This window comes from Pristis pectinata, chromosome 1, assembly GCF_009764475.1.
Source record: "Pristis pectinata isolate sPriPec2 chromosome 1, sPriPec2.1.pri, whole genome shotgun sequence".
Classification (NCBI taxonomy): domain Eukaryota; kingdom Metazoa; phylum Chordata; class Chondrichthyes; order Rhinopristiformes; family Pristidae; genus Pristis; species Pristis pectinata.
This window is the reverse complement of record NC_067405.1, coordinates 69,483,609-69,497,921: the sequence shown is the minus strand read 5'-3', so window position 1 is coordinate 69,497,921 and position 14,313 is coordinate 69,483,609. Positions and strand designations below refer to the sequence as shown.

At 36.2% G+C, this 14,313-nt stretch overlaps 1 protein-coding gene across 1 annotated transcript in view; it reads left to right on the top strand.

Moving 5' to 3' along the window:
* LOC127568661 (double-stranded RNA-specific editase 1-like) overlaps window positions 1–13,705 on the top strand; it is a 235,057-nt gene extending 221,352 nt beyond the window's left edge. The window contains 2 exon segments of the mRNA XM_052012664.1: window positions 2,504–2,682; window positions 4,325–13,705. Of these exon segments, the coding sequence (XP_051868624.1) occupies window positions 2,504–2,682; window positions 4,325–4,501 (356 nt within the window). The 3' untranslated portion in view covers window positions 4,502–13,705.
* Window positions 13,706–14,313: the final 608 nt, after the last annotated feature.

The window sequence follows — 14,313 nt, the reverse complement described above, 5'->3', positions numbered from 1 at the left end:
ACTGCCGTAGCTCACAAGAATTTGACTTCTATCACTTAGAAATGAACAACATCAGGAACCTAGGACTATCTACAGGTTGGCCCTGGCAACATCTTCAGACATTTTTCTAATACTGTAACAACCTCCCATAGTCTGGTGACCTTCTATACAGTTTTAGCATGACCATTCATGTATTAAGTGCTTCAGCTGACAAAGGAAAATATCCTGTATATGCCTTCTGAACACATTATCTACTTGTACTGCAAACCTCAGGTTCTGTGCACATGCACTTCAAGATCTTAGTATCCAACCATTTATCATCTATTTCCATGCCTTGTTTGACCTCCTGAACTGCATTACCTTGTATTTCTCTGGACTGAATTCCATCTGCCACTGTTGTGCCCTCCTAACCAGTCTTTTGAAATGTTCTGCAACCTAAAACTGGTATTTGTTTGCAATTTTGGACTTAAGATAAAATAATTCAGAAAAATAAGAACAGTATTATTACACATTCTTGGGTCATTCCAGCTTGCTTTACAGCCACTAAGGTAGCTTTGAAATAGCTGTAAAGCACCGTTGTAATGTGGAAACGTAACAGAAAATTTGTGCAAAGTAAGCTTCCTCAAACAGACATACAGAAATGACATAATGCAATCTTGCTTTTTTAATTTGACACATCTGGGTTTTGTCCACATATTTGTTATGTCTTTAAAACTGCCCCTCTGTCTCTGTCCTGGCCCTACCTCTGCCTCAGCTTATATGTCACTTAAACCTTCTTCCTTGTCTATGTTGCTTGTGAATTTGGCTATTCTAATTCTCCCCAGTTGGCCTCCTGTCTTCTACCCGATTTTAACTTGTACATATCCAATTCCTCCTGCCTGTATCTAAATTAAGATTCAGGCAGGAGGGTTTGGATAAGTACAAGTATCATTCACTCATTATGCTGCACTGTGCCAACGGACCTGAATTGTCTCCCAAGAATTGCTCAGTTTTAAAATTTTCACCCTTGTTTACAGTGGTCTCTGTGCATTGTGCCATTCTCTCCATCCCTCAATCAATGCAGCCTTTTCCAAGCTTTATAAGTCTTGAAGATCTCTGCTGTTCTGATTCTAGTGTTACATACTTCTGATTTTAATCATTCCATCACTGGTAATTTCAATTGTCCATGCTCTAATTTCTTTCCTAGAACAGCCTGTCTACCCCTTCTTCCTCCTCTAAAGCTACTTAAATCCTAACTCTTTTTGATCAAACTTTTATTTTGTTTGATGATACTGCCATCAAGTACCTTGGTGTTTCACTGAGTCAAGAACTGCTGTATAAATGCAGGTTGTTGTTCTGATGCAGATTTGTTTTGGGTGACATTGAATGAGGGGAAAAGCACTGGCCGGGATACTGGATAACTCCCCTCCAAAATTGTCATACGATCTTTTCCATCCACCTGAGAGAAAAATGCAGCCTCAATTTATTGGCTCTTCCAAAATATGGTACTAGAACTCCCACAGCCTTCTGACTTAGAGGCAAGAATAATGCCAATTGAGACAGTATTTCATATGGACGTTGATGTTACATATCTGAAAAGTCACCAAGGGCCCAGATCATAGTAAATAAAAATTTCTAAATTAATTTAAATTGCAGAAAATGTGTTATTGAATTATTTCATAGGTGCATTTCGTAATTAGTTTATTATTGTCACATGTACTGAGATGCAATGAAAAACTTTGCTTTGCATGCCATCCAGACAGATGACACCAAACATAAGTACATCAAGGTGGTGCTATAAAGGGAAAGGCAATAACAGAATACAGAATATAGTATTACACTTACAGAGAAAGTGCAGTGCAGGTAGACTGAGAGATCAAGAGTTTATCTTTATTGTACAAGAGGTTCATTCAAGAGTCTTACGAAAGTAGGATACAAGCTGTCCTTGAGTCTGGTGGTGCGTGTTTTCAGGCTTTTGTATCTTCTGCTCGACAGAAGGAGGGAGAAGAGAGAATTGAAAGTGAACAGACCCCAACCATGTTCACTCAGATGAGGTTCTTAGAAACTACTACCTAAGTAAGGCTGTTCAATTCATTCATGCAGATTTAGAGCTTATAAAGGTTAGATTTTGCCTTTAGAAGAATATTAAAAGTGATGCCAACAGATGCTGAAGATGTCCAATTTAGCCGTGGCACTTCCTAACCAATGAGGCTAATCTGCCCAATATCCAGGCTGTGATTTAAAGTGCCAGAAACTGGTTCTGATAAATTTGTATAACCACAGTGTTGGACTTGGATCCACACCAAGTAGAAATAAGTTCAGTAAACCTTAAAAACTCATTGTGGTAAGTGATGCCATTTTTTTCCAACTACCAATCATTCCCCAGATCCTGTCAGAACCTGTGCTAAAACTATACACATGCAAATACAAAAATTCAATTTTCATTATTGTATAGCCTTCAAGTCAAAAAGTAAATGCAGCGCTCTGTTTCATTTCACAGTTTCAACATCTGACTATAATCTTTGCTGAACTTGTTCGTTTTTAGGTATAAGTAACACTGAATCACGTCAGCCAGGCAAAGCACCAAATTTCAGCGTCAATTGGGCTGTAGAGGACTCTGCCTTGGAAGTCATTAATGCCATGACAGGAAAAGATGACATGGGGCGACCTTCTCGGCTGTGTAAACACACTCTGTACAGTCGCTGGTTACGCTTGCATGCCAAGGTAAGATCAAGGAGAAATTTCCCCTTCAACCAACTTAAAATTTTGAAATAGCTTTCCATTCCTACACAGTTTTTCCATTTTAAATTGCTTCAAAGCATTCAAAGAGAGTCCCATATAGTAAACTTCCTCCTTTGTTGTTCTGTTAAATACTTCCTGGTCTGCTGCACTTTAAAACTATGTGCTGCACCATTGATTACATGCTGAGAATAATTTCATCCACATTGCACCCTGCATTCAGGACCACATAGAATTTCCCACACAAACGCCTTGTAGCCTGTCCTGTTGAAGGTTTGTGCTGCTGATTCTTGCTCACATAAATAGTCTCAAACCTAGCGAAACTCATATTACCTAGAAACCTTAAAGCAAGCACACGGAGATTGATGCATCAGTTTGTGTCTATTTTGTAAATTGTCTAAAAGTGCAGCTGGAGCCTAAACTACTCAATTACCCATTCTTATGGCTTGTAGATTTTTAGTACACACAGTACATTATTTCCTCTGAAAGTGTTGGTTCCTTTTGGAAAAAAGTTGCTGGAAACCGCAGTTATGTGTCAGTTAACTGCTAAATTGGTGTCATCTGTTTAATGATTCGCATGATAACTGTACTTGCCTCTTAACTCCAGTATGTAATAACTCGTAACAAATGACTCACCAGGCTACAATATTGCACTCAAAAATTGTTCTAACCATGTGGAACAGGGAGAATAAATATAGAACACACGGAGTTAATATAATTATCTAAAGAGATTTGTTTTATGTAGCAAATTACGATCTGGAATGTCCTGTCTGAAATGAAAGGATGAGTATAAGTCTTTCAAAAGGGAATTTGACATGTACACAAATTCACATGATTTATATCGAGTAATATTATTTGTATTCTGGTGGTGTGCATTATTGGAAACATAATTATTTCTGTTTATTTGAGAACTGGCTCATCAAGAGGGAGATAAACTAATATAGGGATACGCATGTATCTGTGAATAATAGCCTGTAAGCAATATTGTTGATATTGTACAATGGTTCATACATGTAGATTTTTGTTCTGCATGATCTATTCTTCATCTCTCCTACTAAGCACAACAGTTATGCTACATGACACAGTGAAGTTACCTTTAATGTGAAGGTAATATTCACTCTTCACAAAGATTATGCAATGATCACTCCTATTAATGAACAGCTAAAATTGAGTATTATTTATGTTATTACTTATAAATGACCTGGCGAGGTCATTTAAGAAGTCATTAGGTTAGAATCACGTTTAAAGCAAACCAGGTAGGGATGGCAAGTTCCCGTCACTGAACGATGTCATTTTGTGAGCCAGATGGATTGAATGATAACTTGTTAAATTCTATAGTCAGTATAACTACTGAGCCACCATACCTGTGTTTAGTTATTTTTGAAGAAGCATTAAATGCCAAATGAAAGCAATATTCACTTTTGGAGCAGTGGAGTATAAATGGCATAGAACTCATTTGCAATCCTGTTACTTCCAGTTGCTATAATGAGCAACAGCTCATGGGAAAATCTATAATGAAGAGGATTTTATTTATTATTTCAACACCATTTTCATTTATGTCTATTGATGGATGTAACCTATTCTTCTCCTCCTCCTCACCCTACATTTTTTTTTCCTATTCCTACAGTTGCCATGCTTGCTTCAATCCAAGCAAGAGAAGTGTGGTTCTTACTATGAAGCAAAGCAGGCTGCTGTTGAATATCAAGCTGCCAAGGAGACCCTGATCAAAGAGTTCCAGAAGAGTGGATTAGGCATGTGGGTGAAAAAGCCCATTGAACAGGATCAATTTGTTCTGTCTGTCTAAACCCAGAGAAGTGTTGGGATTTTTAGGAATTGAAAGCTGCTGGAATTCCATATGTCAGATGTATTTATTAACTTGTAACTTTAAACTAATGTTTTTATTTTGTTTTTCTAAAATAAGGACATGTTCCTTTTCTTGGCTACTGGCTAGATTTTTAAAGTAGCACAAAAGTATACACAATAGTTTTAATTGGCTTCTAAACTGAAAGGTAATGTCAGCAATTGACATCTTCATTCAATTGTGCAGCACCTGCCCTTTTTTTAAATCAAATATACAAGTTTCTTGAAGGACATTGTTAACTTCAGTTTCTGTAAAAGGCTATGCAGTAAACAGTTGTCATGAATTTTACCATCTTGAATTTGTTTTAATGGATTAACTTTTCAAATTTACCATTCCTTGCACAGGGCATCCTATAAAGCTAGGGAGCATATGTTGTGAATTCAGATGCAAAAGTTGTTGGCCTAATCTATGATGTGTACAGACAAATCAAGCTGCAGATTGGAGGTGCTGACCTGGACACTCAAATCCATAGGAACATTGAAAAAACATTTTGCCCTTGAGCATAATCTGCCCATCAGTGAGATGATGGCTGATTTGTTTTCCTTTATACCGTAATAGCTATGGTTATCAAAAACATATCAACGATGATTTAAAATTAATAGCTGACATTGTTAATTGCCATTTGAGAAAGGGAATTCCAAATTTCTCCTGAGCAGTGTTTTTTTTTAACCACATTTAAATGCTCTGGTTCTAATTTTGTCTTCTATTCCCAGACTCCCCAACCTGTAGAAGTAGCTTTCTTCTGTTTCCCCTATCAGTTTCCTTTAACGTCTTGATAACTTGAATCAACACCCCCCACCCCCATTTTAACCTTCAGACTTTCAGGGAAAGTAGCCCTAATTTGTGTAATCTCTCCTCATAATTTAGCCCTTGGAATTCAAACATAATTCTGGTAAATCCAAGCTGCACTCTTCTAGGCAACTTTACCCTTCCTAAAATGTGGTGCCCAGAACTCTAGTTGTAGACTAACTCGAGTTTTGTATATCTGCAGCACTACTCGCATTTTTTGAAGCTCTTCATCAGTAGCACTAAATGATTAACTTTTTCCTATATGTGTTCCTTCTCTATAGTAAAGTTAATAGATAAAACCTCTGATTTAGCAAATGATACGGGAGTTCTTGTAAAATTCAAATGGAGCAGAAAATCTACTCAACCCCTTAGACTGGAAAAATACGAAAATTCCGTAAGTAATTAGAATTATTAGCGAATCTGTACAATCAACTGTCCTACAATTATCAACTAGGTTTGGAAATCTCCTTAATTTTATTAGCCGCAGCATTTCTTTGTATTCAAACTGAAGCACTGTAATTTTTATTTATGAACGTAAGTACACTGTTCTCACAGATCCATCTTATCCAAGGTGATGCAATTCATTCAACTGAGGTAATTTTTGATTGGCTCTTTAAATTGTTCAGGCAAATTCAGCACAGCTATATGATAATTCTTGTTCCACTGGGAATAAGTATTCAGCATAAAAGATCAAAATCCAAAAAACTTTTTTTGAAAATGTAATTGAAGGTTGAAGTACTTTTCAGCAAAGTTTCAATTACAGCCTAGCCTGGTCATGAAAGGAATGCTAACTGTCTATATATGTGCCTGCTGCTTTTTCCTGCTCATTCTTCATGCACGACCGTTAATGTGCTTATTTTCTTCTGTGTAAACTGGAATAGCATATGTTTTAATGCAAATGTTCCTTACGTTAAACCATTGCAACTGAAGGAAGGTAATCATGAGTGTAAAGGGTCATATTTTTACTTAACAGTACAGCAATTAATTGTATCCCATTCAATGCTGACTTCATGCATTGCAGAAATAAAAAGGGATGCAAGTTAACAGTGAATTGATCACTTGAAAACTTGTTGAATTACAAGTAAAATGATTCTTAATTATATGGTTTCATTCTGGAACTGGCAGGGCTTTTGTGCATTCGAGATCTTTGAACTGTTTTTGAAAGTTCAAAGTTTGTTGTTGTCACTGTTTAAAAATCCTAGTTATGATAAGTATAAAAAATGGCTATGTTTTCATTCCAAGGCAGTTGCACAATCAGAAAGTTCTGGTCGTGATGCACTGAGAGAATATCTTCAGCATACATCTTCAGCCTTTATAGTAATTTTACCTGAATAGGTTAAATGTAGAAGAGGCGTAATCATATGATCTTTAGCATTTAGGATATGCTTAGATCAACACCAGTCTGCAAGACCCAAGGCATTGTGAAATTTCTGTTCTGTGGGATTTCTAAAGCTCAAGTTTTTTTTAAAATTAATTCTCTACAGAGAAGTGATGTGTCTGTCTTCTATTAACAGTACTCAGTCAAGGTAAAAGTCCCTTTTGATTTCTCTTGTTTTTGGTTACATGATTTTAATTTAAATCTTTGCTTAACACAGTTGCTGCCAATAAAGGACCTCCATCTTGGTTATTTTGAAATTAGTCAAGAACCACGTCAACGATCACATTTGGTGAAACCATTTGCTAAACATTAGATATTCCAAAGTCATTTCTTAAGATGCAGGATTGCTCATTGCCTTGTCTGATACATGCCCAAATGTCCTATTAATTACTAGCTTATGAACACCCTGTATCCTATATTGAATTAATCCTGCTGAAACCAACAATTCAATAATATCTAGTTAGCTATTTATTAAAATGTTTTTGTTTATTGAGTCATAGAGCAATGCAGCATGGAAATAGGCCCTTCAACCCAACTCGTCCATACCAACCAAGGTGCCTGCATTTGGCCCATATCCCTCTAAGCCTTTACTACCCTTATACTTATCCAAATGTCTCTTAAATGATGAGGGTTTCTTTTTAGATGAAAGGATATGTGCTTTATGTTCATATATGTTGAGTACCTTCTTACTTAACTAACTGTAGTTCCTTTAATCATTAGAATTTATGCCCGGGATCCCTGGAAAATGGCAGGTTTTGCCTATATACGTATAACACAGTGCACAAATAACTAAAAGCTCCATCGGTTTAAATATGACAAAGACAGTATTGGTAATCCATACAGTGAGACCCCTTGCAGTGGGTTTCCATCCTTTTTTTCTAGACTGATTTTTAAAATCTAATCCATGCAGTTTACTCCACGAAAAAAACATGCAAAGTTGAGTGGAAGATGTGGCAAACCAGCCCTGTATTCATGAGTCCTTTTATTGACAATATTTTAGGCACATAGGAATCAGTAAGAGACTAAAATAACTGATCAATTAGTCCCCAGACCAAAGTCTGAGATGGATATGATATTTTAATGGAATTTGAGTTTGACATGCTTAACCTTATAAGCAAATTTAGGATATGCACCACAAGTTAGCTGATGAACATGATTCTTTCAGGATACTTAGGCAGTGATGATCCCACCCAGCTGAAGGACAACAGCCAATCTGCAGGAACTGAGAGCCTTTCTACAACCTTTAACACCTGTATGAATCACCTGAACCCACCCTGCATTTGATCTTGGATGAATGATGGGTTACCACGTAGGATTTCTATTTTAAGATTGTCCACAGGTAGACATGCAGATTGTCCAATTTACATTACCTGAACTGTACGGTGGTGTTGGTGGATTTGGTGATATTTCTGTCTTTCCTTAGAAAGGAAAGAACAAAAAATTATTGGGAAGGATTTGACTGTGAAATTATTTTAGGATGTAAAACCAGTGCTCCAGTGTTAGAGGTTGTTCTATTGGATATAAAATTAATCTGAATGCTGATTTCTAATACTATTATTTTGATAAATGGATATCTAATGAAGAAAGGAGTCTCCTGCCATAACCAGTTAAATTTCAGGTAGAAAGAATTTTGCTGCACTAATAGAAATAGCAAGGAGTTTCAAACATGCAGCAATCATTTGACGACTCTGTTCCACTGACATCCCAACTCGTGCCTTTGTGTGCAATACCACTTTAGTTTCTTGAGTTGTAAATTCAGTTAACTGCTGTTTTCCACTTTTGTAGGGTTCCAAACCAGAGGTCACAAATCACATTATAACTGTCATCAGTAACTCTGATGACGAATTGAGAAACTACCTAGAGAGTGTTGAGAATGTGGAACTTAGTACCACATAGTTAGCAAAAATGCATCTACCCATTCAACAAAAGGAAGTTTTTGCGCTGTAATTTACTGTAATTAGCTAGAATATTTATCACCAATAGTAGAGAAGCAGTACTCTTGTGTTGTCTCTTGAAATAGATCTGTTATCCCGTGGTGAACCCTGTCCACACTATGGGTATCATCAGCTATGTACTTTGTCACAGTAGCTATTCCATACTGTAAGATCTTATTTTCATTAAGGTGATGAATTCTCTTGCACTATGGGAATGTATTGTCAAGTATCTAACCTTTGCACATCATTGGTGACGGAGGGGTGACACGTGTTTTATTGCTTCACAAGGAAATGTAGTATAAATGTTCTTTTCTGTAAGCATATATTTGTCACCTTTTTATTTAAAAGGAACAATCGCTTAAACACAACTTTCATTGTCTTATGTAAAGTGATTTTGTACTTAGGCTTTGGAAGCGCCTCAATGAATACAATGTTTAATACACCTTGTACTTAATAAGTCGATCCCATTTAGGTGTTACACCTTTTATAATAAATGACATTGCAAGAATAGAAATACTAAATAAAACTTAACAGCTGAAGAAGATTGGACTTTTCAATGGGTTGCAAGTGTTCAAATTGCAGTAGTACACAATGTCAAAGTGGTAGTTGGATATCATAGTTATAGCAGTATTGACTTTTGCTGGATATTTTGGCCTGTTCACTTTTGGAGGGGTGAAATTTTGTGCTATTCTTTTTCTTATATTTCCATCTCACCACAGAATCCTAAACCTCAGGAAGTTTTTGATGCATTTGTCGGTTCACCAGTTTTGGCTACAGTACAACTTACACCATGCTTACAGGTTAATGAAAGGAAACTGAGCTTTTTTGGTTTGATGTGTGTGGATTTAGCCAGTCAGTTGTTCAGTGTCAATAATGTAATCTATTGTTGGGGGGGGGGAAGCATTGAGATGGAAAATCACTAATGTTGCGACTATCCCTACAGATATCCCAGCTTCCAGCACTGGTATTGATCTAAATCAGCAGAGGGATTTTCTACCCCCATACTGCTTGCTGTCCTAATGGGTTTCTTATGGAGTTAAACAAGCAGCGTGTTCTTCTGTAGACATCTCACTCTGAGGCAAAAATAAATTTGTACTGAATCTGTGTCAGGTTGACCCTGGTGCAATCATAGTTCTCCCTATTCAAATGAATAGAAGACATTGATTCCCAAGAGAAAGGTAAATAGTTGTGTTTTTATTGTTTATTTTAGTTTTAATAATTTCATTTGATATTCAGTGGGTGGGTGAGATTTCTTAATTTTTTCTTCAGATGTAATTTTTTTCTCTACTATTTTTAATTTTAATAATATATTTTGTTTTAGGTCCTAATTGCTACTGAATGTTCATGAATGTGAGAGCCATTCACAACATTCAAAGGTCCAGAACACACTGCCAGCCCTATCAAAGTGTTTCTGAGACTCTGGCCAGCTGTCTGTTCCGTTGCAAGCCTCTTCACTCTGCTGGTCCACCTTGAATTACTTGAAGCCTGGCTTCAAGTAGAAAACTGACAGAAGCCATGCTAAAACCAATACTGTGGCCCTCAGCAAGCATTCAGAAATTTTGGGGAAAGGGAAGATCAGCACCATTAGTTTAATAAGATGGGAAGAAAGCAACAAGAAAGAGCATGTTAACCGATGGTCAGAGTTCCAACTAATTTTAAGAAAAACATCTGTTTAATCAAACGTGGTGATGGAAGAGAAAACCTATTGCTAAGCAAATTTAGTAGTTAGTCCACTCGACCAGTGTAAATACATTCTCTGGGGAAATTAGCATCGACTGTTTAGCTTAATGGTAAATTACTTATGGAAGCATTTGTGTGCTGGCACTTCTTGCTTTGAAGATCATACAAGAAGGAACCTGTGGATCTAAAATCTATAAAGGTTGTTCAGGAGACTAATTACTTGTAGATGAAGTACAGTGTGTGCAATCACCCAAACTTGATGTAGGCAAAAGAATCACTGCCGTTCAAATAGACTGCATAATCAACCAGTGGAGCAGGAAAAAAAGGGTCACAATTGTTCACTTTAGCATTATTTCTTCATGTTAGTGAACATGAGATGAAAATCACTGGATCTTCAGTAATAATATTGTGCTGTTTTCCAAAAAGCTATATATCATTGTGTCCATCTGTGAAGACGTGAAAATAACAGAGCTTTGTATCACAATTTTCTATACACAGATGTATTTAAAAAGCTTGGTTATTCACATGGGAAGTTATTTGCATCTGCAAAAACATCAGTGCAACCTACCCTTCAGAGTAAACACTTTGCAATTGTTAGTATGTCAACAAGTTAATCAAACATTGACTATTCTTAGTGAGTGATCACCCATGTAGCGTGTAGGAATTAAAGCTATAAGCTGGGGAAGCAATATTGGACAAGATCATTGCACATTATGTGCATCTGAACAAAAGGTGATGGATGCAGGTGACCAAAAAAAAGACAAAGAAAATATATACAAGAATAATGCCCAACTGTTCAGTTTCATGAATAATAGAACAAAAAATGCCCATCACAAAATCCTATTCAATTTCAGGATGGTGAAAGTGCAATCCATCTCTGGGATACCTCTACCACTTTAAAATCAGTCAGCACTAGGCTCAGGGAAGATCAACGGAGAATCAGTCTTCAAGCTGTGCAAACATGGATTGTGACCAGCTGTGACAGTCTATGGCTATCGCAATGATTACTGCCAACTGGCCCAACTTTTTTGTACAGATGATTTTGAAAACAAAACATTTGTAGGTGCCTTATTACATCAAAACTTCTGAACTTTCATATTATAAATTACATTTTTAAAATGCAATAATTGCTGATGAGGGCAGGGAAGATAATCTGTGGGAAGTTATGAGGCAGCTAAGAGAAGAGAGCAGTACTGATTACAGTGTTCAGATTGAACATTGCATCATGTCCAGGAAAAAGATTTTCAACGTGCTCTATTATTTTTTACATTAATAGATCCTTCATTAAATTGAGCATTCAACTGGTGTAGCCTTCCCCAACTTGCATTACTATATCTCAGCATTCAGCACTCCCAAAGTTTTATTGAAATGCATACAGGAATAACTGGAGGTAAAGTCCAATTTTACAAAAATTAGGTATGTATCGTGTTATACATTGTTAGTATTTGCTGCAAAATGTGTTTTTGTTATATCAGGCATCCAGATTAAAGGCACAATATATTTATAGGTTATGAACAACAACAAACAAATTTGATTCATGTAGGAAAGCACCCAAAGTGTTTCACAAGAACATTGTCAAGCAAAAATTCATACAAGTCACTTGAGGAAACATTATGGCAAATGAACAAAAGTTTAATCAAAAAGGGAGTTTTGAGGAGCACCTTAAAATACAAAGAGAAATGGAGAGTTTAGGGAGAGTATTCCACAACATAAGACCTTGACACCTACCACCACTAGTGGAGCAATTTGTGAGTGATCAAGAGGTCAAAAATTGAAGAGTTCAGTTACTTAGGGAATTTTAAATTGTGCTCGAGTAGTCAGATCCAGAGGTAACAAATGCATGGATGAGATTTCCAGCAATAGATGAGTTAAGGATGGGCAGGATCCATATGATTAGAAAAGCTGAAATAGTGATGGCAAAGTTACGAGATCTGAAGTTTATCTCAGTCAGATATGACACCAAGATTGTGATAGTTTGGTTCCATTTCAGAGTTGTCAGTGGTGAGATACGAGGATAATGAGAATGTGCAAAGGGATGGAAGATGGTTTTATTGTCTTAATGTGTAGTTAGGGAAAATTTCCAGTCATTCTGCATTCCATGGCAGACAAGCAATGTGTTAATTTGGAAGCCATGAAGAAATCAAGCAAGTGAGTTGGGGTTGGATATCTGATTAAAATATATGGAAGGACTTATTGGTATTCTGATATAATGATGCAGGTTTGTTCTAAATCATATTATAAATATGATGATTAAAATTAGAAATCCAGTCACTTATTTAGAAATGTAGTAGAAATGCATGGGGTAAAGAACAAAAGTAAATGAGATAATATGCGAGAATCTATAACTTTTCCTATCTGTATATATAGTCTCCATCTTCCAGACAGGTTATGAATCATGGGGAGAATTAGGAAAGCTTTGAATATGTGTTTTTGGATTTGTTCATAGTATTACTTTTGTCTAACTCTGCTCTCCTTGTACATTGTTGCTTAACTTGACCGAGATCGGGACTCTAGGCTTTAATAGCCCTTCTAGATAATTGTTGTATCCTGCCATATTTAGAAGAGTGTTGGAAAGCAGTTGTTCCATTTAGCAACACCTTAAACAGTGATGGGTACCTGGACAGAGGTCATATTTCACATCATATTTCAGTAGTTGTAAATTCCACAAGTTGCTAAACACTGAACTTGGTGTGGATATTTTTCATGTATCATGCTCCTTGTTGTGGGCAGTGCACCATTATGGCAGTGTTAACTAACATTAGACAATATTGAAGATCCATTTGCAATCCTGAAGTTTTAAAGAACTGTCCAGGCTTGGATGAGAGTTCATTGTTTCACAGCCAGTGAATGTGTGTCCACATCCCTTTGTGATTATGTGACCTTTCATCCTTTTTTAAAACTGAATTGATTGACACTGCCTGAAACTGAACAGGTCAACATCCAGCTTTCTCATTTGATAATTTTTGTATATTTTAAAATCAAACTGTCCTACATAGTGTAACAGTAAATAGTAAACCATGGTAAAACTGTACAGGGAAAATTATAACATTTTTCATTTGGATATACCATGCTTTAATAAATTACTAAAATGAAGTATTATCTTAGTAAAATATCTTAAGGAGTTACAGGAAAAGAGAGAGATGGCAGAATAAATTGTTGAGATGATCAAAACTTATCAAGTTGTGTTTAGGAGATTGTTCACCTGAAGACTTTATGGTAATGTTCCACTGTGTAATGAGCAGGTTATACTGTAATCACTGCATGAGTGCCAGCACTAATACTGTACCACTTCTCATTAACAATCCCAGCATGATTCTCTGTTACATGTAGAAATGAAATAAAAATAAATTTACATCTGACTTTTAATACATGTTGTTGGTGTCATTTTTAGGGAATGTTGCACATATATATGTAGAGCTTGTTGCATTAAACACAATAGTTTTGTTTAATTATTGACATCCTGCATGCCTATAAAGCTTAGGTTGGTGTATTGCATTCTGTCTGTGTGTGTATGTTCTGTATTTTTGTTTGTTGTGTAATGCATAAATCTACACGTGTGCTATATGTGGACTTTATATGCGATGAAACTCCCTCCAGTGTACTAACCAGAAGAAACTAAAGTCCAAAATCTGGTAGTCTTACACTAGCTAATGAATATTCTTTGATATCCAAATAGATAGTTTTCTGAAGATGAGCATCAGCAACTTATTCAAGCACAGGAAATAGTATGGACGGTTGAAAATTCCATAACTATACTTGTTGGAACTATTTTGTTTTGTATTACTTAGATCCACCTTTCAGCACTTCCCAACTGTTGTATTAGTTTATTACTGGTTTCCATTCTCCTACACTTGGTGTGGTGACAACTTATTTATAAATAAGGAATACTATTTAGCTCATTTTAAGTTCTCAATTAAGACTACCCTGAACAATGGTCATTGGTTCATTCAGCTGTTTAATTCTAGCACAAGAAA